The sequence below is a fragment of the Rousettus aegyptiacus genome, unplaced genomic scaffold, assembly GCF_014176215.1.
Source record: "Rousettus aegyptiacus isolate mRouAeg1 unplaced genomic scaffold, mRouAeg1.p scaffold_m13_p_3, whole genome shotgun sequence".
Classification (NCBI taxonomy): domain Eukaryota; kingdom Metazoa; phylum Chordata; class Mammalia; order Chiroptera; family Pteropodidae; genus Rousettus; species Rousettus aegyptiacus.
In genome coordinates, this window is record NW_023416306.1 from 673881 (window position 1) to 695423 (window position 21543).

The 21543-nt window shown below is 68.3% G+C and overlaps 1 protein-coding gene across 3 annotated transcripts; it reads left to right on the forward strand.

The window, feature by feature from the left end:
- Positions 1-210: 210 nt before the first annotated feature.
- ABCA2 (ATP binding cassette subfamily A member 2) lies at positions 211-19663 on the forward strand. Of its 3 annotated transcripts, XM_036239227.1 has the most exons (49): positions 283-348; positions 3714-3807; positions 4063-4065; positions 4774-4885; positions 4971-5134; positions 5416-5543; positions 5712-5822; positions 6129-6347; positions 6650-7017; positions 7298-7457; positions 8292-8420; positions 8518-8685; positions 8758-8854; positions 9063-9236; positions 9315-9417; positions 9488-9602; positions 9707-9897; positions 10103-10253; positions 10323-10527; positions 10648-10812; positions 10900-11080; positions 11178-11390; positions 11511-11707; positions 11792-11974; positions 12193-12377; positions 12637-12757; positions 12992-13231; positions 13313-13519; positions 13668-13770; positions 13909-14228; positions 14313-14526; positions 14611-14716; positions 14815-14926; positions 15037-15097; positions 15172-15346; positions 15588-15703; positions 15785-15932; positions 16026-16149; positions 16275-16407; positions 16496-16613; positions 16901-17079; positions 17161-17302; positions 17384-17518; positions 17595-17698; positions 17823-17915; positions 17991-18093; positions 18167-18304; positions 18386-18592; positions 18955-19663. In XM_036239227.1, the coding sequence occupies exons 1-49, from the start codon at positions 283-285 to the stop codon at positions 18988-18990; spliced, it is 7317 nt and encodes a 2438-aa protein (XP_036095120.1). In that variant the 3' UTR covers positions 18991-19663. The 3 variants fall into 3 exon arrangements, with proteins under 3 accessions (XP_036095121.1, XP_036095120.1, XP_036095122.1); XM_036239228.1 differs by lacking the exon at positions 4063-4065 and having other exon boundaries at positions 211-348; positions 18955-19015; XM_036239229.1 differs by lacking the exons at positions 283-348; positions 3714-3807; positions 4063-4065; positions 4774-4885; positions 4971-5134 and having other exon boundaries at positions 5419-5543; positions 6110-6347; positions 18955-19015.
- The last annotated feature ends 1880 nt before the right edge of the window (positions 19664-21543 follow it).

The following is a 21543-nucleotide window of genomic DNA, read 5'->3' on the forward strand; positions in this document are numbered from 1 at the left end:
TATGGCGGGTAGAGATCCGGGAACAGCCCGGGCAGGGCTCCCGGGCGGGGGGCGGGACGGCGGACACGACGCGGCGCCTTTAAGCGGGGGCGGCGCCGGCGGAGGACCGGCGGGAGAGGCTGCTGCGGCGGCCGCCGGGGCGGAGCCAGCGCGGAGCCGGTCCCGCGCGCCGAGACCCCGCCCCCGCGCGGGCGATGCCGAGCGGCGCGGCGGGCGGCGCGGCCGGCGGGGCGCGCAGAGGAGCGGGCCGCGGCGCGGAGGCGGCCGGAGCGCGGCCCCGCCATGGGCTTCCTGCACCAGCTGCAGCTGCTGCTCTGGAAGAACGTGACGCTGAAGCGCCGAAGCCCGGTGAGCGACCCCGCACCGCGGGCCGGCGGGCCACCGCGGCCGCGCGCACCGGGGCCGGCGGCGCGCTCCTCGCGCGCACATGAGGCGAGGGGCCGGCCCGGGCGCGCGCAGACCCCAGGCGGGCGTCGGGGGTGGCGCGCGCGGGGCGGCGGGCCAGAGCCCCCTCCCAACCGGGCGCCGCCCGCCCCTGCCCGCTGTCCGGCCTCTGGGGATGAGGGCGATGCCCAGCCCGCCGCTCACCGGCCCCTGACATTCGTGGTGCTCGGCTGAGTCACGGGCACCCTCCGCATCGCGCTCTCCAGGGCCAGCTTCAGAGGCGGGGGGTGGGGGAGAAGGCAGCCCTGGGGACTCCGGGGTCGCTGGAGGCCCTGGTTCCTATGACAGAGGGAGACTTGATCCATCTCAGAGGCTCAGTGGCCTCTGGGCCCGGCCTCCCTGGAGTCCCCGCAGCGATCCTGTCTCTGCATTCCTGCACCACCGTCTGCCTTTGGGCAGGCCCCCCACCCCCACCCCGCATGTCCATCGGCCTCCGCTGTTATTGCTTTCTCACCACTGGGAATGTCCTTGCTGTGCCAGCCTCTGCCACCCTGAGTCCCCACACCCTTTTGTCCTTTGGGGCAGTCCTCCAGGGAGGCTGACCCACTCTCTGATCCCCCTGCCCCAGCCTCCTCTGGGGTCATGCGGTGACCAGCCAGGCTCCCCAGCTCTCTGCCCTGTGGTTGGGGCAGCCAGCGGTCTGAGAGCTCCGGGCACGGCAGCTGTCGGGGACAGAAGCGTTGGTGAGGAGCAGGCCCGGCGTGGTGGATGTCGGCAGGCTGGCCCTCACTGCTCCGGCCCTGGGAAGGGCACAGGGTGGCACCAGAGAGGCCTGGGCAGCTCGGGTTTCTGAACGGGCCCTGGGGATTTTCCAGGACGGGCCCAGAACAGGCTGGGTCCCAAGTGGGGGCCTAAGAAGGAGACATCTTGCCCACCTGGGGCCCAGGTCGCTCCTATCCCAGCCTGAGACCTCTCGGGCTGACCAGCTCCTGCCTGGGTCCCTCCTTGAGAAGGGCCTTGAAGTGCACAATGAGAAAGCCGGGGCTGCGAACAGGGCAGGGTGGCTGTCATCACCATGGCCTGGCCAGATTCCCTGGTCACCTGGCCCTGGCAGGGAGCCAGGTTCGGTGCACACACTGCCTGCCCGGAGGGCCTGGGCTGGTGGGTGCTGGGTCGGGCCTGTAGCCCCAGGCAGCCTCTGATGCAGCTTCCTCCACCTCAGGCTTCGGGTCACTGGGGGTAGCAGGGTGGGGCTCAGGAGAAGGGGGGCCGGCATGTGGGTATGCGTTGGTATCAGCCCCGGGGTTCTTGGTAGGAAGGGGCCCCCAGGGGCTGGGAGCAGAGGCCGGGGTGATGGCCCCTGCATCCACTGAGGACCAGAAGGCTCAGAGAAAGGAGCGATGGCTTGCAGGGCACCTGGCAACACCCAGGAGTATCCCCACCTGCTAGGTTGGGCCTCACGCAGAACCTTCCTGTGCCCTGCCCCGAGGCAGTCCCAGGGGGTGGGCAGGCGACGTGGAGGTCCCCGGCCTTCTGGCACAGCAAACCAGAACTTCCTCCAGAGTGACTGAGGCCTTGCCGCCTGACACTGTGAAGCTAGGGGCGGCCAGATGCGGGGCACGCTCCTGCTGGAGCCCCCCTTGCCCAGGAGAGCCTGGGCCTCGGAGCCGGGCCCCGGGGCCTGGCCGACAGAGGTGTTGCTCTGCGTGCCTCGTGCCTCGCTGGGGTGCGCCCTGTGGAAGCTCGGTCCGGCGTGCAGGAGCCAAGCCAAGGACGTCGGCGCCGGGCTTGCTCCCTCTTCCAAGCTCTGCGCGTTCGTTTCTGCATCCGTGGGTGTGGCCCGTGCCCTCTTCGTTAGCTGGACCTGGCCTACCCTGGGGTGACCGGCTGTTCCTGGGGGAGGGCCTGGATTACAGGCACCGAGTCACCAGGGTGGGAGGCGGTAACTCTATCTGCAGGTCTCAACCGCTCTGCCCTTGACACAGAAGGAGGGGACTCAGGCCGGGGTGGTACCTAGGCCCCAGGGACAATCTGGGGGCACTGGGCTGGTCTCAGAAGACCGGTTTGGCTCCCTTGCAGGCCCCCGGGTGGGATGACCAGGTGTGACGACCTGTGCTGCTGCCTGTAACCAGATGCCCCTCCGACTGCCCTCCCGCCCGCCCAGCGGGCCGCTCCTCCCAGTGGCTCCTGCGCAGCCGTTGCTATAGTGACGAGGAGGCAGTGAGGCCTGTTGCTGCAGTTGCGAGGTGGAGGTGCCCGGTGGCAGGGCGGGCGTGGGTGGAGCTGGCACCACGGCCATGACCCTGGCCGCCAGGGTCGCCCTTCTCAGGCAGCCAGCCTCTCCCTGTGGGCGCACACGCAGGTGACATGCGCCTGCCGCGAGCCCCGTGGGTGCCCACGACACCTCCTGGGCCAGCCGCAGGCCGGCCCTGGCCTGGGGAGGGGGTGGAGGCTGGCACGGGCTGGGGCGGGCGTGGGGCACAGACGCGGCAGGCTGCTCCAGACCACAGAGCACTGTTGTCAGAGCACAGTGAACACAGCAGCAGCTGCCACCCCAGGGGACCAGCAGCTCGCGCCCCGGGCCAGACAGAGCGCCCTGTGATGGAGGCTCCAAGTCAGTTTTGGGGTGGGGGTGAGGACAAAGGAAACCTGGCACCTCCAAGAAGAGCTGGGTGGGGTGGGGGTCAAGGCGCGCCCTCCGGCCAGGCAGGCGCTCCCCCCCAGCACCTGGCCTGAGACCCCCTCGTCTTTCCCCTGGCCGAGCCAGGAGAGGCGGGGTGAGGGCAAAGCGCCGTTGTCCCAGTGGAGCTGCGGGGGACCTGGGCGCCGGCCCCCCAGTCCTGTCCCACCAGAACAGGCCCCGGGGGCCCAGCCAGGTGCCCAGCCTGAGGTGGCAGGGGCCGTCCTAGAAACACTGAGCGAGGCCCAGGGCGGGCACCCAGGCTGAGGACGAGGGCCCAGGGCAGAAGGAGGTGCCTGAGCCTCGGGGACTAGGGGCTGCGAGGCCCCTGAGCACGTCTTCCGGAGGCTCAGGCCCCAGCCAGGCCTCGCCGCGGGCAGGCGGGAAGGCCAGCTGGGCACATGCATGGGTCAGAGTGGGCCACAAGCTGGCCGCTTTGACTCTGTTGGCCTTCAGCGTGGCAGCAGGAGCTGGCCTGGGGGGCGGGGGTGTGATTCTCGCTTGAGCCGGACGAGGACACTCGCTCTCCTGCCCCTCGAGGAGGCCCCTGAAGGGCGGGCGTGGGTCCACCTGTGGGCCCCGGGCCGGCCGTCGGGGAGGGCGTCCGTCTCCCCAGGCTGATGGCCGCCCCCCCGCCCGCCCTTTCCAGTGGGTCTTGGCCTTCGAGATCTTCATCCCCCTCGTGCTCTTCTTCATCCTGCTGGGGCTTCGGCAGAAGAAGCCGACCATCTCGGTGAAGGAAGGTGAGGGTCCTGGGGGCGGGCTCGGCTCCGGGGGGCGGGGCGGGCATGACCGCGTGCACGTGACCGCACGCACGAGTCCCGGCCCCCCCAGTCCGGGTGCCTGCTCCCCCGTGTGGACACACCTCCCGGACAGGCTGGAGGATGTGGCTGGCCGTGGTGACCACGAGTGACCAGGCGCCGGCTTCTCACTGTTCTCCTCTGTTTTGTTTCGCCCCTCCCCCGCACGGTCTCTTGTCCTCTGCCGCCCGCATGCAGTCTGTAAGTGAGCGGCCGCCTCCTCCTTGCTGGCCCAGGCGCAGCCGCAGGGCGGCCCGCCGGGCCTCTTGGTGCGGCTGGAGCACACTCCCCCGCCCTGTGCCAGCCCCCCGCTTGCATTAACAGCCTCTCCCGGCTTTGCTGGGTCCTGCAGAGCCCCCCGCCCGCTGTCAGAAGTCGCTGCTCTCGGGAGGGGACAGTGGGTGGTGGGCGTGAAGGGCTCTGGGCGAGGCTCCCCGGCGTCCCTCTCTGTGGGGTCACCTGGTCCTTCCCGGGCGGGACACCTGGCTGCTCTCTCAGACTCTGGTGGGCTCTTGCATTCACTCTGCTAACCAGCTGGCCAGAGAGGTCAGAGGTCACTGCCTCGCAGGGGGCCCCATAGGCTCCCCGGGCTCTGCGGGCCCTGTGGGCCCTGTCGCACCTGAATCCTTGGGGCAGGGGTGTCAGTGCATTCCGGTCTCAGCTGGCTGAGGGAAGAGGGATGCTCTGGGAGTGGGAAGGGAGTGTGGGATGCCCTCCGACCTCTGACCTGCTGAGGTCGCTTGCACTGGAACTCCCGGCTCTGTCCCCCGTCTGCTGCCTGAAGGTGCCTTTCCTCCCTGACTTTCTCTAAACTTCTCTTCTCGGCGTCTGTCTCCCTCCCCCTTCTCGACTCCTCCCTCCCCTCCCCTGCCCCCTGGCTCGGGGTCCTGTCCCCGCCCGGGCCCCCAGCCTTCTACACGGCGGCACCGCTCACCTCGGCCGGCATCCTACCCGTCATGCAGTCGCTGTGCCCAGACGGCCAGCGGGACGAGTTCGGCTTCCTGCAGTATGCCAACTCCACGTGAGTGCCTCCTCGGAGCCCAGCCCCCTGCCCTCCCCCCGCCCCGGGCCCGGCGGCCGGCGGGTGACATCTGATGGCGGCACAGGGTCACTCAGCTGCTGGAGCGCCTCAACCGCGTGGTGGAGGAGGGCAACCTGTTCGACCCGGAGCGGCCCAGCCTGGGCTCGGGGCTCGAGGCCCTGCACCAGCACCTGGAGGCCCTCAGCTCGGGCCCGGACCCCTGGGACGGCCATTCAGACAGACCTGCAGGTGCTTCCCGGCTGGGCTGGGCGGTCCCCTGTGCAGGGAGGTGGGGGCTGCGGCCCGAGCTCTGGTGTCACCTGGGTTTGAACCCCAGCTTGGTGACTTCCCGCCCGGGCCGCGTCATGCCTCGGGCCCTTCGTCTAAAGCATGGCTCTGAGTTCGGGGGGCACAGTCATGGTCATGGGCCTGGCCGAGCTGCCCGCCACGGTGGCTGAGCCCTGGTGCCGGGAGCTTGGCTCTGAGCCTGTTCAGAGCCAGCCCTCAGCCCCATCCTTCTGCCTGTCCAGCGTCCTCCTTCTCTCTGGACTCGGTGGCCAGGGACCCGAAGGAGCTGTGGTGTTTCCTGACGCAGAACCTGTCGCTGCCTAACAGCACGGCCCAGGCCTTCTTGGCTGCCCAGGTGGACCTGCCTGAGGTGAGGCAGGGCGAGCATCGGCAGCGAGTACATGCCTGCTCCTGGGGACAGTGCCTGGCGCTGGCCAGTCTGTTGTACCCTCCCCTGGCTGCCCGGGGATGGGGTCATGCTGGGCTCGGGAGCCAGGACCAGAACGCTCAGCCTGAGCCACGGCCCCTCCCATGCCAGGTGTATCGTCTGCTCTTTCACCCTTTGCCTGCCCTGGATGTGGACTCGGGACTCCCCAGGAGTCAGGAGCCCTGGGGCCGCCTGGGTACCAGCTCCCTATTCCAGTTGGAGGTGAGGGCTGTCAGGGGGACGGGAGGCTGCTACCTGCCCCCGGGTGGGTGTTTCTACATTGTGGGTGCAGAAGGGCACCCCCTTGATCATTCTGAGCTCCGTCTGGAAAATGAGGGAGGGTCCTGGGAGTTTACGGCTGGTACAGGGAGCGGGAAGGCAGGATGGTGACCTGGGTTCCTCCTGTGAGACCCTGGCAGCCTCAGACCAGGTGTAGTAGGTGGGGCAGGTGGGGCCTGAGGGCAGGTCAGACAAGGGCCTGCCTTCCTTTTGGTGGGGCTCTTTCCCAGCCATTCCCCTGCCCCCCAGGAGCTGCTGCTGGCCCCGGCCCTCCTGGAGCAGCTCACATGTGCACCGGGCTCCAGGGAGCTGGGCCGGATCCTCACTGCGCCCCGGGGTCAGCAGCCAGCACTGCAGGGTTACCGGGACGCTGTCTGCAGTGGGCAGGCTGCAGCCCGAGCCAGGCGCTTCTCAGGGCTGGCCTCGGAGCTCCGGAGACAGCTGGACGCGGCCAGGATCGCCCAGCAGGTGAGGAGGTCCTGCGGGGCTGGGCCGCCTGGGCCTGGCGCTGGGCGTCCGCCCCCCGTGATGCCGTGCCTCGCACCCTCGACCTGCCCCGTGTCCTCTCCCGTCTGTGCCATCCACCCCGCACCCGGTGCTCCCCTAGCCCCCTGGCTGCAGACTCCCCCTCAGCCCTCTGCTCCCCGCCTGTGCCCTTCCGCTGGAGTCTTCCCTGTTCCCCGCTAAGCTCAGTCACACGCATGTCCGTGAGCCCCCAGCCCATCCCCTCCCCTCGGCCTCCATTGCCCACATGCTCCATTTCTCCTCAGCTGGACCTGGATGTCCCTAACAGCTCAGCCCCCCAGCAGCAAGCACCACCCCCGCGGCGGCTGCAGGCGCTGCTGGAGGACCTGCTGGACGCCCAAAAAGTTCTGCAGGACGTGGACGTCCTCTCTGCCCTGGCCCTGCTGCTGCCCCAGGGCGCCTGCGCAGGCCGGGCTCCTGGGCCCCCTGCCAGCAGCCCCGGCGGGACGGCCAATGGCACAGCGACCGGGGTGGGCACGGGTCCCAACACCACGGCCGAGGACGGCGCCCCATCTGCTGCCACTCAGGCTTCCTCGGACGCGCTGCAGGGCCAGTGCTCAGCCTTCGTGCAGCTCTGGGCTGCCCTGCAGCCCATCCTGTGTGGCAACAACCGGTAGGTGGGAGGCATGGGAAGTGCCGTGGCGGGGGGGGGGGGGGGGGGAAGCGGGACGACGAAGCAGACGGGGCGGGTCCTGAGCCCGGTCTGGCTCTGAGCACCGGCGCAGGCGCACGCCACACTCCGCACCTCACCCCCGCATCCAGTTTGAAGTCCCGCCCCAAGCCCCGCCCCGCCCACCTCACCCTGCAGCCCGGCTCCCACCCTCGAGGCCCCGCCCCGTGCCACCCTGAAGCCCCGCCCCCACGCCACCAATGACTGCCCTCCGCTGCCCCAGCACCATTGAGCCGGAGGCGCTGCGACGCGGCAACATGAGCTCCCTGGGCTTCACGAGCAAGGAGCAGCGGAACCTGGGCCTTCTCGTGCACCTCATGACCAGCAACCCCAAGATCCTGTACGCGCCGGCCGGCTCCGAGGCGGACCGCGTCATCCTCAAGGTGCGCGAGCCTGCACGTCTGGGGCTGCGCTGCAGGTGTTCCCTGAGGCAGGAGCTGGAGGAGCCGGGCGGAGGGGTCTGCAGGCGAGGACCCTGAGCAGGAGGTCCGCAGAACTGGCATGGGAGGGGTGCAGCCCTGGCCCGCGAGCCCCGACGTGGCTCTGCAAGTGACGGAACAGTGGGTGGGTTCAAGGGGAGGTGCGTGTGGTGGCTGCCGCGGGGCGAGTGTAGCACAGGGTCCTGGCCTGGCGTGGTGTGTCCAGGGCTGGTCAGCGCTGGTGAGCACGGGGAACTGCGTGAGGAAGTCTTCCAGAACAGTGCCTGGTGGGCAAGATGTGGGCCGGGCAGCTGGGTGGTTTGGGGGTGACTGAGGCCAGTGTCTGTGCCCGTCTCCCCCATCTGGATGCCAGGGGAGAGGTGCTGTCTGGAACAAGTGGAAACCAGCGCCGGAAATGGCCCAGGGAGAGGAGAGGCAGTGGGGGGTTCCCTAGGCCAGGTGCAGGGAGAGACGGGGGCCAAGTGTCAGGGCTGCTCAAAGGCAGCATGCAGAAGGGGTCCGAGAAAGGAGCAGGAGAGCACAGCTGGGAGCCCGTACCCCTTGCCACCCTGGGACCGGGGCTGGGGAGCCAGAGCGTGTTGCAGGGGGCCCTGCAGGAAGGTGGAGAGCGGGAGGGCTTGGAGCTTCCAGGTGGAGCTTGGCCAGAGCAAGACGGGTCGTTGGTGGGAACCAGCCGCTGGCTGGTGCCCAGCGTGGGGGGGGCGAGGGAGAGGAGAACCCCGTCGCCAGCTGGGGTCCTTGCGAGCACCCCATGCCCCGTGCCCTCACCCTCTGCAGGCCAACGAGACCTTTGCCTTTGTAGGCAACGTGACGCACTACGCCCAGGTCTGGCTGAACATCTCGGCCGAGATCCGGAGCTTCCTGGAGCAGGGCAGGCTGCAGCAGCACCTGCACTGGCTGCAGCAGGTGCCGTGGGGGCGGGGCCGGGGGGTGGCAGGGAGCCCACTCTGCCCTGGGCGGCGGTCGGCACAGGCTAGCGTCTGAGCCAGGCTTCCACCCCCAGTACGTGGCGGAGCTGAGGCTGCACCCCGAGGCGTTGAACCTGTCGCTGGAGGAGCTGCCGCCGGCCCTGCTCCAGGACAACTTCTCACTGCCCAGCGGCTCGGCCCTCCTGCAGCAGCTGGACACGATTGACAATGCCGCCTGCGGCTGGATCCAGTTCATGTCCAAGGTGGGCTGGGCCACCTGGCAGGGTTCCGCTGGGGCCCAGGGCCAGCTCCCACCACGCCGTCCCTTCCCCCAGGTGAGCGTGGACATCTTCAAGGGTTTCCCGGACGAGGAGAGCATCGTCAACTACACCCTCAACCAGGCCTACCAGGACAACGTCACCGTGTTTGCCAGTGAGCCAGCCCCCAACCCCTCCCTGAGTCGGCCTAGCCCCACTCCCAGTCCTTGGTGGTGCGAGGCCCCGCCCCTGAAGGCCCCGCCCCTTCCTAAGCTCCGCCTCACCTAGTGCTTGTCCTTCCCCGCTCTCCTCTCCGCTCTCCGCAAGCCCCCGGTCCCTGGGCTCCCCCTCATGCCCACACCCCGCCCACTGTCCTGTCCCAGGCGTGATCTTCCAGACACGCAAGGACGGCTCTTTGCCACCCCACGTGCACTACAAGATCCGTCAGAACTCCAGCTTCACCGAGAAAACCAACGAGATCCGCCGGGCCTATTGGCGGCCAGGGCCCAACACGGGGGGACGCTTCTACTTCCTGTATGGCTTCGTCTGGATCCAGGGTGAGGGCCGTGCCTGGGGCCATGCTGGGGGAGGGGGCCGCTGCCCTGCTGACGGCTGACCCCGCCCCCGCCCCGCAGACATGATGGAGCGTGCCATCATCAACACTTTTGTGGGGCACGATGTGGTGGAGCCGGGCAGCTACGTGCAGATGTTCCCCTACCCCTGCTACACGCGGGACGAGTGAGTTCAGGGCACCCGGGGGTGGGCGCGCAGGCCGAGCCCGTTCCTCACGCCCCTGCCCCCACCCCAGCTTCCTGTTCGTCATCGAGCACATGATGCCGCTCTGCATGGTGATTTCCTGGGTCTACTCGGTGGCCATGACCATCCAGCACATTGTGGCAGAGAAGGAGCACCGACTGAAGGAGGTGGGGGTGGAGACGGGGAGGAGTAGGGGTGCGGGCGGCCACGGGCACTCCTCCCCCCTCGGTATCTGCATCAAGGCCCCCTGCACCTGCCCCCCTGGCCGCAGGTGATGAAGACCATGGGCCTGGACAATGCCGTGCACTGGGTGGCCTGGTTCATCACGGGCTTCGTGCAGCTCTCCATTTCGGTGACGGCGCTCACCGCCATCCTCAAGTACGGCCAGGTCCTCATGCATAGCCACGTGCTCATCATCTGGCTCTTCCTGGCTGTCTATGCCGTGGCCACCATCATGTTCTGGTGAGCACCGTGTGACTGGCGGCAGGCTGGGAGGGAGCAGCCCTCAGCTTGCCCAGAAAACGCATAAACCGCCTGGCTCGGAGCCCTTCTGTGCCCCAGCGGGGGAGGTGGCTGGGGGCGGGGGGGGGGGGCGGGAGCCGAGGTGGCTTCGGGCTCAGCACCAGAGCTCGGCGTGGCTGACGGCCTGCGGCCTCGCCCGCCCCAGCTTCCTGGTGTCTGTGCTGTACTCCAAGGCCAAGCTGGCCTCAGCCTGCGGCGGTATCATCTACTTCCTGAGCTATGTGCCCTACATGTACGTGGCGATCCGTGAGGAGGTGGCTCACGACAAGATCACCGCCTTCGAGAAGTGCATTGCTGTAAGGGCCCTGGCGGCGGGGTGGGGGGAGGCCGGCCTCCTGCACCTGCTGACGCTGCTGCCTCCTCAGTCCCTGATGTCTACGACGGCCTTTGGCCTGGGCTCCAAGTACTTCGCTCTGTATGAGGTGGCGGGTGTGGGCATCCAGTGGCACACGTTCAGCCAGTCGCCTGTGGAAGGGGACGACTTCAACCTGCTCCTGGCTGTCACCATGCTGATGGTGGATGCGGTTGTCTATGGTGTGCTCACATGGTACATTGAGGCTGTGCACCCAGGTACCGGCCAAGGCTTTGGAGGGGGAGGGTGGCGGGGGTGCGGCTCCGTGGCAGAGGTAGGGGGCACATGGCCATCGACCTCAGACGCTGGTCAGCCTCCCCTCCTCTCCCCACCCCCAGGCATGTATGGGCTGCCCCGGCCCTGGTACTTCCCACTGCAGAAGTCCTACTGGCTGGGCAGCGGGCGGACAGAGGCGTGGGAGTGGAGCTGGCCGTGGGCTCGTGCCCCCCGCCTTAGCGTCATGGAAGAGGACCAGGCCTGTGCCATGGAAAGCCGGCGCCTGGGTGAGGCGGGTGAGGGTGGCAGCTGGGGCGGCCGCTGGGTTTCAGGGACTGGGGCGGCCTCAGCGCTGACCCGCGGCCCTGGCGCAGAGGAGACGCGGGGGATGGAGGAGGAGCCCACTCACCTGCCGCTGGTGGTCTGCGTGGACAAGCTCACCAAGGTCTACAAGAACGACAAGAAGTTGGCCTTGAACAGACTGAGCCTGAACCTCTATGAGAACCAGGTGGTGTCCTTCCTGGGACACAACGGGGCCGGCAAGACCACCACCATGTGAGTGTCAGGGGCTGGGCCGCGGGTCCCGGCCGCGTGGGCATCCGTGAGGGCTTCCCGCAAGAGGCGGGGGTTGTGACCCGGCCCCCCTGCCCAGGTCCATCCTCACCGGCCTGTTCCCGCCCACATCGGGCTCTGCCACCATCTACGGGCACGACATCCGCACGGAGATGGGCGAGATCCGCAAGAACCTGGGCATGTGCCCGCAGCACAACGTGCTCTTCGACCGGCTCACGGTGGAGGAGCACCTCTGGTTCTACTCGCGGCTCAAGAGCATGGCCCAGGAGGAGATCCGCAAGGAGATGGACAAGTGGGTGGAGGCGCGGCAGGCGTGGGGGCGGGGCCTGGGAGGGGCCAGGCTGTGGGCGGGGCTCCGGCCGTGGTGCACGCTCCCCACGCTCCTGGTACCCCGTCCTCTGCCCCACCGCAGAATGATTGAAGACCTGGAGCTCTCCAACAAGCGGCACTCGCTGGTGCAGACGCTGTCAGGCGGCATGAAGCGCAAGCTCTCTGTGGCCATTGCCTTTGTGGGAGGCTCCCGAGCCATCATCCTGGACGAGCCCACGGCCGGCGTGGACCCCTACGCACGCCGTGCCATCTGGGACCTCATCCTGAAGTATAAGCCTGGTGAGTGGGGTGCCGACAGGTGTGGGTGTCCCTGCCTGGCCCCGCCTGGCCCCGCGCTCTGACCCAGACCCCGGCCTCCCCCAGGCCGCACCATCCTCCTGTCCACCCACCACATGGACGAGGCCGACCTGTTGGGGGACCGCATCGCCATCATCTCGCACGGGAAGCTCAAGTGCTGCGGCTCACCGCTGTTCCTCAAGGGCGCCTATGGCGACGGCTACCGCCTCACGCTGGTCAAGCGCCCTGCGGAGCCGCCGGGCCCCCAAGGTCTGTGCTGAGGCCGCCTGAGCTGGCCTGGGGCCCCGGGATCCTGGTCCCAGGACCAGTGAGGCAGAGAGGCTGCGCCCTCACCGTGGGCCCGGGATGCCTGGTCAGGCCGAGCTCGCCCCCTGCCTAGCCCCCCTCCCGACCGGCTTTGCTCCCATGGAGGGTTTCTCTCCCCCAGCCCCTGAGTGATGCTCCTTCTTACTCCCCCGCCCTCCTAGAGCCAGGGCTGCCGTCCAGCCCCCCAGGTCGGGCCCCGCTGAGCAGCTGCTCAGAGCCCCAGGTCTCCCAGTTCATCCGCAAGCATGTGGCCTCCTGCCTGCTGGTCTCGGACACAAGCACCGAGCTCTCCTACATCCTGCCCAGCGAGGCTGCCAAGAAGGGGGCCTTCGAGCGCCTCTTCCAGGTGTGGGGGCAGGGCGGGGCTATGGTGGTGCTCGGGGAGGTGGTGGGGCCAGGTCCAGGGCCGAGGAGGCGGGGCTGGATGGGCTGGAAGAGGGGTGGGGCCAAGCTGGGGAGGCGGGGCTGGTGGAGGGGGCGGGGCTGGATGCGCAGGCAGAGGGCGGGGCCGGCGGATATGGGGGGGCGAGGCGGGGCAGGTGGAGAGGGCAGGCGCACCACCCTCTGGCCCACTGTGCTGCGGGCCTCACCCAGCCCTTTCACAGCACCTGGAGTGCAGTCTGGACACCTTACACCTGAGCAGCTTTGGGCTGATGGACACCACACTGGAGGAGGTGTTCCTCAAGGTGTCGGAGGAGGAGCAGTCCCTGGAGAATAGTGAGGCGGGTGAGGCCCTGGGCCCGGGCTGATCAGCAGGTCCTGCCTGCGCTGCCTGCCCTGACTTTGACCTGGGGCTGCTCACTCTTCCAGTTTCCAGTGGCCAAGGGTCCTGAGTGGGAACAAGGGCCCAACACTCCCCGGGGGCTTCCTGGGGCCAGGGTCCTGGGCAGGTGGTTAAGTGTGGGGGCTGGGATCCCAGGCAGTCCTAGCCCCCTCCCCTTGGCCGCTTTTCTGAGGCAGACGTGAAGGAGTCCAGGAAGGACGCGCTGCCCGGGCCGGAGGGCCTGGCTTCGTTGGCGGGGGTGCATACGGGCAGCCTGGCCCAGTGCGCGGAGCTGGCCCAGTCACAGGCGTCGCTGCAGTCTGCGTCCTCGGTGGGCTCTGCCCGCGGGGACGAGGGCGCCGGCTACACGGACGTCTACGGAGACTACCGCCCGCTCTTCAACAACCTGCAGGACCCCGACAATGTCAGCTTGCAAGGTGGGGGGCAGCCGGGTGGGGCTGGGCAGGGCGTCTGGGGGGCGGCCTGGGCCGCCTGCTCAGCCCTGCATCCCTGTGCAGAGGCGGAGGCCGAGGCCCTGGCCCGGGTCGGCCAGGGCGGCCGCCGGCTGGAGGGCTGGTGGCTGAAGGTGCGCCAGTTCCACGGGCTCTTGGTGAAGCGCTTCCACTGCGCCCGCCGCAACTCCAAGGCGCTGTCCTCGCAGATCCTGCTGCCCGCCTTCTTTGTCTGCGTGGCCATGACCGTGGCCCTCTCCGTCCCCGAGATCGGTACGGCCTCTTGGGGGCTGGTGTCCCACCTGGTGGGACTGCGGCCCTGCCCTGCTCCTGAGCCACGTGGGGGCCCCGGCGCTGCGTCTGAGGCTGGGGCCACCGCAGGTGGTCAGACTTGCTAAGGCTTCCGCACACCCCCTGCTAGGTGACCTGCCCCCGCTGGTCCTGTCACCCTCGCAGTACCACAACTACACCCAGCCCCGCGGCAACTTCATTCCCTACGCCAACGAGGAGCGCCGCGACTCGCGGTGAGGTCGCCCGCCCGCCAGGCGGCAGTGGGGGGCGGGGCCAGGCGGCCGTGGGGGCGGGGCCAGGCGGCCGTGGGGGGCGGGGCCCGGGTTCGAGCGCCATCGCCCCACCCCCACTCACACCGCGAGTTCCCCCAGGTTCCAGCTGTCGCCCGACGCCAGCCCCCAGCAGCTCGTGAGCACCTTCCGGCTGCCGTCGGGCGTGGGCGCCACCTGCGTGCTCAAGTCGCCCGCCAACGGCTCGCTGGGCCCCACGCTGAACCTGAGCAGCGGCGAGTCGCGCCTGCTGGCCGCGCGGTTCTTCGATGGCATGTGCCTGGAGTCCTTCACGCAGGGCCTGCCCCTGTCCAACTTCGTGCCGCCCCCGCCCTCGCCCGCTCCCTCCGACTCCCCAGCATCCCAGGACGAGGACCCGCTGCCAGCCTGGAACACCTCTCTGCCTCCCACCTCCGGGCCAGGTAGGGCTCTCACGGCCACCTGGGGGGTGGGGGCAGGGGCGGGGGCGGGCGGAGCTGCTGGCCGACTGCCCGCTGTGCCCGCAGAGAACTGGACATTGGCACCCTCCCTGCCCCGCCTGGTGCGGGAGCCCGTCCGCTGCACCTGCTCTGCGCAGGGCACCGGCTTCTCCTGCCCGAGCGGTGTGGGTGGTCACCCGCCACAGATGCGCGTGGTCACGGGCGACATCCTGACCGACATCACTGGCCATAACGTCTCCGAGTACCTGCTGTTCACCTCCGACCGCTTCCGGCTGCACCGGTGAGCTCGGGGGATGCGCGTGCCGACTATGGGCCAGGGGCAGCCCCCCACCACTGTCTGGCCTGACCACCCCTTGGCCCGCAGGTACGGGGCCATCACCTTTGGCAATGTCCAGAAGTCCATCCCAGCCTCATTTGGCGCCCGAGCCCCGGCCATGGTGCGGAAGATCGCTGTGCGCCGGGCAGCCCAGGTGAGCCCCGCCCGGCCCCGGGCCCCTCGGGATCTAGCCCTCGCCTGAGGTCTACAGGGACCCACAGGGCTCTTGGGGTCTCTCCGTGCATCCCCTAGGTTTTCTACAACAACAAGGGTTACCACAGCATGCCCACCTACCTCAACAGCCTCAACAATGCCATCCTGCGCGCCAACCTCCCCAAAAGCAAGGGCCACCCGGCAGCCTATGGTGAGCCGGGGCAGGGCTGGTGCAGCGGTGGCCTGCGGTGAGCCGGGTACAGCAGGCTGGGGTGGGCGGCACGAAGCAGGCTCCTGAGACCGCCCTTCCTTGTGCCGTAGGCATCACCGTCACCAACCACCCCATGAACAAGACGAGCGCCAGCCTCTCCCTGGACTATCTGTAGGTGCGGGGGCGGGGCTGGGGCAGCGCTCCAGGCCTGGGAGCGGACAGGGCTGAGGTCTGCTCGTCTCCAGGCTGCAGGGCACGGACGTGGTCATCGCCATCTTCATCATCGTGGCAATGTCCTTCGTGCCGGCTAGCTTCGTGGTCTTCCTGGTGGCCGAGAAGTCGACCAAGGCCAAGCACCTGCAGTTTGTCAGCGGCTGCAACCCTGTCATCTACTGGCTGGCCAACTACGTGTGGGACATGGTGCGCCCCTCCTGCATGGCTGATTGGGGGTTCCCTTGACCCCCAGGCCCTGGCCATCCCATCACCCCCTCAGCTGCCAGGCCCACCTGTGCTGCCCCCAAGCCCTCGCCCCAGCCCCAGGCCCTCGCCCCGGCCCTCCCCCCCCCCGCCCTTGCCCCCCCATCCCCCCCCTTGCCCCAGCCCGGAGCCCTCGCCCCTGGCCCTCGCCCCCGCCCCTCACCAGCCACCCCTGCTCCGGTAGCTTAACTACCTGGTCCCAGCCACCTGCTGCGTCATCATCCTGTTCGTGTTCGACTTGCCGGCCTACACGTCGCCCACCAACTTCCCGGCCGTGCTCTCCCTCTTCCTGCTCTATGGGTAAGGGGCCAGGCGCGGGAGTGGGCATGGGGCGGGGCAGGCCGCCTGGTGGCTGCCACCCACATGCCCGCCTGCCCGCAGGTGGTCCATCACGCCCATCATGTACCCGGCCTCCTTCTGGTTCGAGGTCCCCAGCTCGGCCTACGTGTTTCTCATCGTCATCAACCTCTTCATTGGCATCACGGCCACCGTGGCCACCTTCCTGCTTCAGCTCTTCGAGCATGACAAGGTGTGGCCGGTGGGGCGGCAGCGTGCGGTGGGGCGGCAGGGCGTGGTGGGCAGCAGGGCTCAGGCCGTGCCCGTAATCCGCTGTGCCCCTCAGGACCTGAAGGTTGTCAACAGTTACCTGAAAAGCTGCTTCCTCATTTTCCCCAACTACAACCTGGGCCACGGGCTCATGGAGATGGCGTACAACGAGTACATCAACGAGTACTACGCCAAGATCGGTGAGGCGGGGCCGCGGCGCGGGCCCAGGGCTGGCCGCGGGGCAGGCGGGGGCTGCAGGGGCCCAGGGGCGGGGGCGGGGGGCGGGCTGGGGGCGGGTCCGGGCTCTGAGTCAGCTGCCCTACAGGCCAGTTCGACAAGATGAAGTCCCCGTTCGAGTGGGACATCGTCACCAGGGGCCTGGTAGCCATGACGGTAGAGGGCGTCGTGGGCTTCTTCCTCACCCTCATGTGTCAGTACAACTTCCTGCGGCAGCCACAGTGAGTGTGGGGCGGGGCGGGCGGGCGGGAGTGGCCCGAGGTGCCGGGCTGGCGGCCAGGCCGAACGCTGCCCACGCCGTCCCCCCAGGCGCATGCCGGTGTCTACCAAACCTGTGGAGGACGATGTGGACGTGGCCAGCGAGCGGCAGCGAGTGCTGCGGGGGGACGCTGACAACGACATGGTCAAGATCGAGAACCTGACCAAGGTGGGCCTGGGCGTGTGGGAGGGGCCAGGAAGGGAGGGTAGGGCTGCCTAGGCGTGGGGGCGCGGCTCAGGGCTCTGGGGGCGTGGCTCAGGGTGGGCGGGCCCGGAAGGTGTGGCTTGGGGTGGGGCAGGGGTTTGGGCATCGTTAAGGGTGGGCGGGGCCTGGGTGCAGTATGCCTCGGAGCAAAGGCAGGGCAGCGATGGGGATGTGGGGCCCCCCACCCCCTTCTGGCGCCTGCCATCCCGGTGTGCTGCCCTGCTGAGGAGGTGGCCTCTCACCTCCATCAGGTGTACAAGTCACGGAAGATCGGCAGCATCCTGGCTGTGGACCGCCTGTGTCTGGGCGTGCGTCCCGGCGAGTGCTTCGGCCTGCTGGGTGTCAATGGTGCGGGCAAGACCAGCACCTTCAAGATGCTGACGGGCGATGAGAGCACGACGGGGGGCGAGGCCTTCGTCAACGGCCACAGGTGCGGGCGTGCGGGCCAGGGCGGGTCGAGGCGGGCAGGGTGGCTGCAGCGCGGTGCTGACGGTGGGTGCCGCGTCCCCAGCGTGCTCAAGGAGCTGCTCCAGGTGCAGCAGAGCCTCGGCTACTGCCCGCAGTTCGACGCGCTGTTTGACGAGCTCACAGCCCGCGAGCACCTGCAGCTGTACACGAGGCTCCGAGGCATCCCATGGAAGGACGAGGCCCGGGTGAGCATCGTGGGGGCGGGGGGTGGGGTCGTGAGGGGGCTGGGCGGGAAGGTGCGCCCCTGACGCCTGCTCTCGCCCCAGGTGGTGAAGTGGGCCCTGGAGAAGCTGGAGCTGACCAAGTATGCGGACAAGCCAGCCGGCACCTACAGCGGCGGCAACAAGAGGAAGCTCTCCACAGCTATCGCCCTCATCGGGTACCCTGCCTTCATCTTCCTGGTGAGTCGGGGCAGGAGGTGGCTGGGGGGCCAGGTGGGGCGCAGGGTGCAGCAGCTAAGCCTGGCCCCGCCCCCAGGACGAGCCCACCACAGGCATGGACCCCAAGGCCCGGCGCTTCCTCTGGAACCTCATCCTGGATCTCATCAAGACAGGCCGTTCGGTGGTGCTGACATCACACAGGTGCAGACGCCGGGCCCCCCCGCCCCTCCCCTGGTCTCTCCGCCCCCGCCCTGACCACGCCCCTCGCCCGGCCCCTCCGCCGCCCCGCCCCCTCCCCGGCACCAGCCTGTGTGTCCGTCCGCAGCATGGAGGAGTGCGAGGCGCTGTGCACCCGGCTGGCCATCATGGTGAACGGGCGCCTGCGCTGCCTGGGCAGCATCCAGCACCTGAAGAACCGGTGAGCTGAGGGCCCCAGGGCAGGCAGCGGGGCTACCCTGGGCCGCAGGGCTCTAGCCATGGCCCTGTCTGGCAGGTTTGGAGACGGCTACATGATCACAGTGAGGACCAGGAGCAGCCAGCGCGTGAAGGACGTGGTGCGGTTCTTTAACCGCAACTTCCCGGAGGCCGTGCTGAAGGTGGGCGGGGCCGTCATGGGGAGCGAGGGCACTGCCTGAGTGGCCTCTGACCTCCTGACCTCCGTGCCCCCAGGAGCGGCACCACACGAAGGTGCAGTACCAGCTGAAGTCGGAGCACATCTCCCTGGCGCAGGTGTTCAGTAAGATGGAGCAGGTGGTGGGCGTGCTGGGCATCGAGGACTACTCGGTCAGCCAGACCACCCTGGACAACGTGAGTGCCCCGTGGGCGCCATCTGGGCCCACCCCGGGGGCGCACCCTTGCTTGAGCCCACCCCCTGCCTCTGGCCACCAGGTGTTTGTAAACTTCGCCAAGAAGCAGAGCGACAACTTGGAGCAGCAGGAGACAGAGCCGCCTTCGGCCCTGCAGTCCCCACTGGGCCGCCTGCTCAGCCTGTTCCGGCCACGGCCCACTCCCACCGAGCTGAGGGCGCTCGTGACTGACGAGCCCGAGGACCTGGACACGGAGGACGAGGGCCTCATCCGCTTTGAGGAGGAGCGGGTGAGCAGGGCCTGCAGGCCGGGCAGCCCGGGCATGGGGTTGTGGCCGCAGGGACTCTTGCTGAGGAGGACAGAGAGGCCTGTCTGATGCTCAGAATGGACGTGGGGACCACAGGCCCGGGCGGAGAACAGACCTGCGGCAGCCCCTTCTACACGCGGGGGCTCTGAGGGCCCTCAGATAGGCAGAGCAGAAGTGGTGAGGGGGCAGGAGAGCCCCAGACACAGTGACCACCAGGCTGGGCAGAGAGGCCACACACCCCCCAAAGCTCGGGGGCAGGTGCACGCAGGAGAGACCATGTCTAGTCCTGCGGGGTGCTGGGTGCCGGGTGCCTCCCCCAGCTTGGCCTGCCTGTCCTCCGCCAGGCCCAGCTCTCCTTCAACACGGACACGCTCTGCTGACCGCCAGGAGCTGGCTCAAGGACACAGCTGAGGAGACCGGAGTCCGGCGGCGGCCCAGCCCCTCCCCGTGCCCCCGTGTTCATCTGCCAGGCCTCTGCTGGGAGGCCCAGGACCAAGGGCTTCAGGCCCCCTCCAGCCCCCCTCTCCTCATTGTGCCAAAGGCTGGCCCGGCCCTGGGCTTCACTACCCTCACCCTGCTCTGCCTTAACCTGGGGGCCAGAGCCCCTCGCCTCTGCCCTGCCCAGCTCTGCCCGCCACCCCCCGGGCCATGGGGTGACACAGGCTGCTCGGTACTCCTGACCCTCTCCTGGATGGGCCCGGCTTTCCGGCCCGGTTTGGGAGGTGGCTGAGGGCGGGGTGGTTAGACCCCACGCCAGGCACTTATTTATTTTGCTGTAGGAAGAGGCTTCCTCTCTCCACCTTGGTGCTGGGAGGTCACTACCAAGGGAAGCCGTCAGGTGGGCTGGGGAGGGGGCTGCCTCCAGGCAGTGGGCTGGGTAGCAGGAATGGAGAAGCCGGCCCGCTGGCCAAGTGGGACCCAGAACCCCCCTCACCCCCTTTAGCCAGCATTGCGCTCCCACCCAGCTTGGCCCCCTGCCCGCCCACCCATCCAGGAGCCGGACCTGTACATAATGCACAGATGTTTGTTTTAAATAAAGAAACAAAAAGCTCACAAAGGCCTGTGTGTGGGTAGTGGGGTGTCAGGTAAAGACGGACCCCCAGCAGGCTCCTCTGCAACGTCCTAGGGTACCAGGCCCAGCACCGAGGGAGGGGTGGGTCCGAGCCCCGCTCCCCACCCCACCCCACCCACCGTCACCTGCTCTGCGCCCCCACCCCACATCAGCCTGGGCTCCCTGTGCTCGGGGCACGGGGAGAGCAGTAGGGGGTGTCTGTGTGTGAGGGCCACTGCTTTCCGCCCCGCCGGCCTGTGCTCCCTGCTGTCCCCTCCAGGGCCCTGGTGCCCACGCAGCTGTGCTGGGCTGTCTCCATCTCCACTGTGCCGTGGGTGGGCTTCCAGGAGGTGGCGATCTCCAGGCTGAGCCCCAAGTCCAAGTGGGAGTGTGTGCAAAGGTTGGAGGTGGCACAGAGGCTCCTGGGGCTTCCACGGTGACAGAGCCTGGTGAACCCAAGGAGCCTGGAGACGGAGTGGCCACAGGTCGGGTCCCAGAGCCCAGCCCCGCAAGCTTGGCCATGGCCGGTGAACCACCTTAGGCCGCCTAGAGGGGACTGGAAGAGACACAGCACGCCCCCCAGGGGGACGGCAGGCCACGTGGTCAGCTCGTGCCCCCAACGCTCTCACCCGGGTGGGGGCTGCAGAATGGCAATTCTCTACTTATCTCATTTTCTCCCCTGCATTTTCAGCTGTTATTTTCTCTCACAGAAAGCTCCCTGCTCTTAGAATTAATCCTTATGGACGTGTGGGTGTGAAAAACGCCCGTCTCATTCATTTCTGTCATCTTTAAAACTTTTACATTATGGTAAAATATACAAAATATTCATCGTTTTGACCATTTGCGAATATACAGTTGTCATCTTTTTTATGTTCTGCTGGCCGGTGGCAGTCCCTTGACGGTGGCTTGTGTCCCTTCGCCTTGTCCGGTGTTTTGGAGCGCTCCGTCACTTTCTGGTACAGTCCCCAGGCCTGCTCTGAGCCCCCACCCCACATCTGGCTGCAGCTGTTTCCCTGGGGAGCTCTGGGTGAGCTGCAGGCCACGGTCAGCCCTTCTGGGCCCGCAGGGGCCAGAGCCAGGAAGTCCCTGTGCTCGGTTCTGCTACCCCACACCCTCAGCACCCCTCCGGTGCCCAGGCAAGTCTGTGTCTCCCTCCAAGATAGAGCTGTTAAAATAGCGCCGGGGAGGCCCCGCGGGGGCTCAGGACAGTTTCCAACACACGGATGCGGCCGGGCCAGTCGCCTCTGGGGCCTCGGCCCAGGTGTCCCCTCGGGGACCCAAGGGCTGCTTGGTGGGTGTGGCGGGAAGGTTAGACCCCCTCATGGCCCAGGTAGGTAGGTCATGGGTCCAGTCAAGGCTGGTGACCCAGAGTTTCTGGCCTCGCTGCTTTAACGGCTATTTCTTGTGGAAAACACAGTGCATTTGGAGAGAAGGCAGAGCCGGGCGTCCCCGTGTTGCAGAGGGCCCTGCAGGGGGCCCCGTCGTCCTTTCCTCAGCACAGAATCCGACTGACATACACTAAAGCTGGGTCTTTCCCCTCCCGACTGTACTGCTGCGCCAGGTCCGCCATGGCGAGTCACCACAGGCCGGGCAGCTTCAGCAGCGGGCGGTCACGCTCACCGCCCGGAGGCCGGAAGCCCAGGCCTGAGGAGTCGGCGGGGGTCCTTCCGAGGCTGAGGGGCGTCCGCTCCGCGGGGAGCCCAGCAGACGGCCGCCCTGGCCACCCCGGCACCCCGCGCTTGCGGGGGCGTCTCCCTGGCCTCTGCCTCCGTCGGCACTCAGTGGTCTCCCGTGTGGCTGTCTGCCCCATCTCTGCTTTTTATGAGGACAGATCCCGACCACCTCCGAATAGGGCCACATCCCGAGGTGCCGGGGGCCAGGA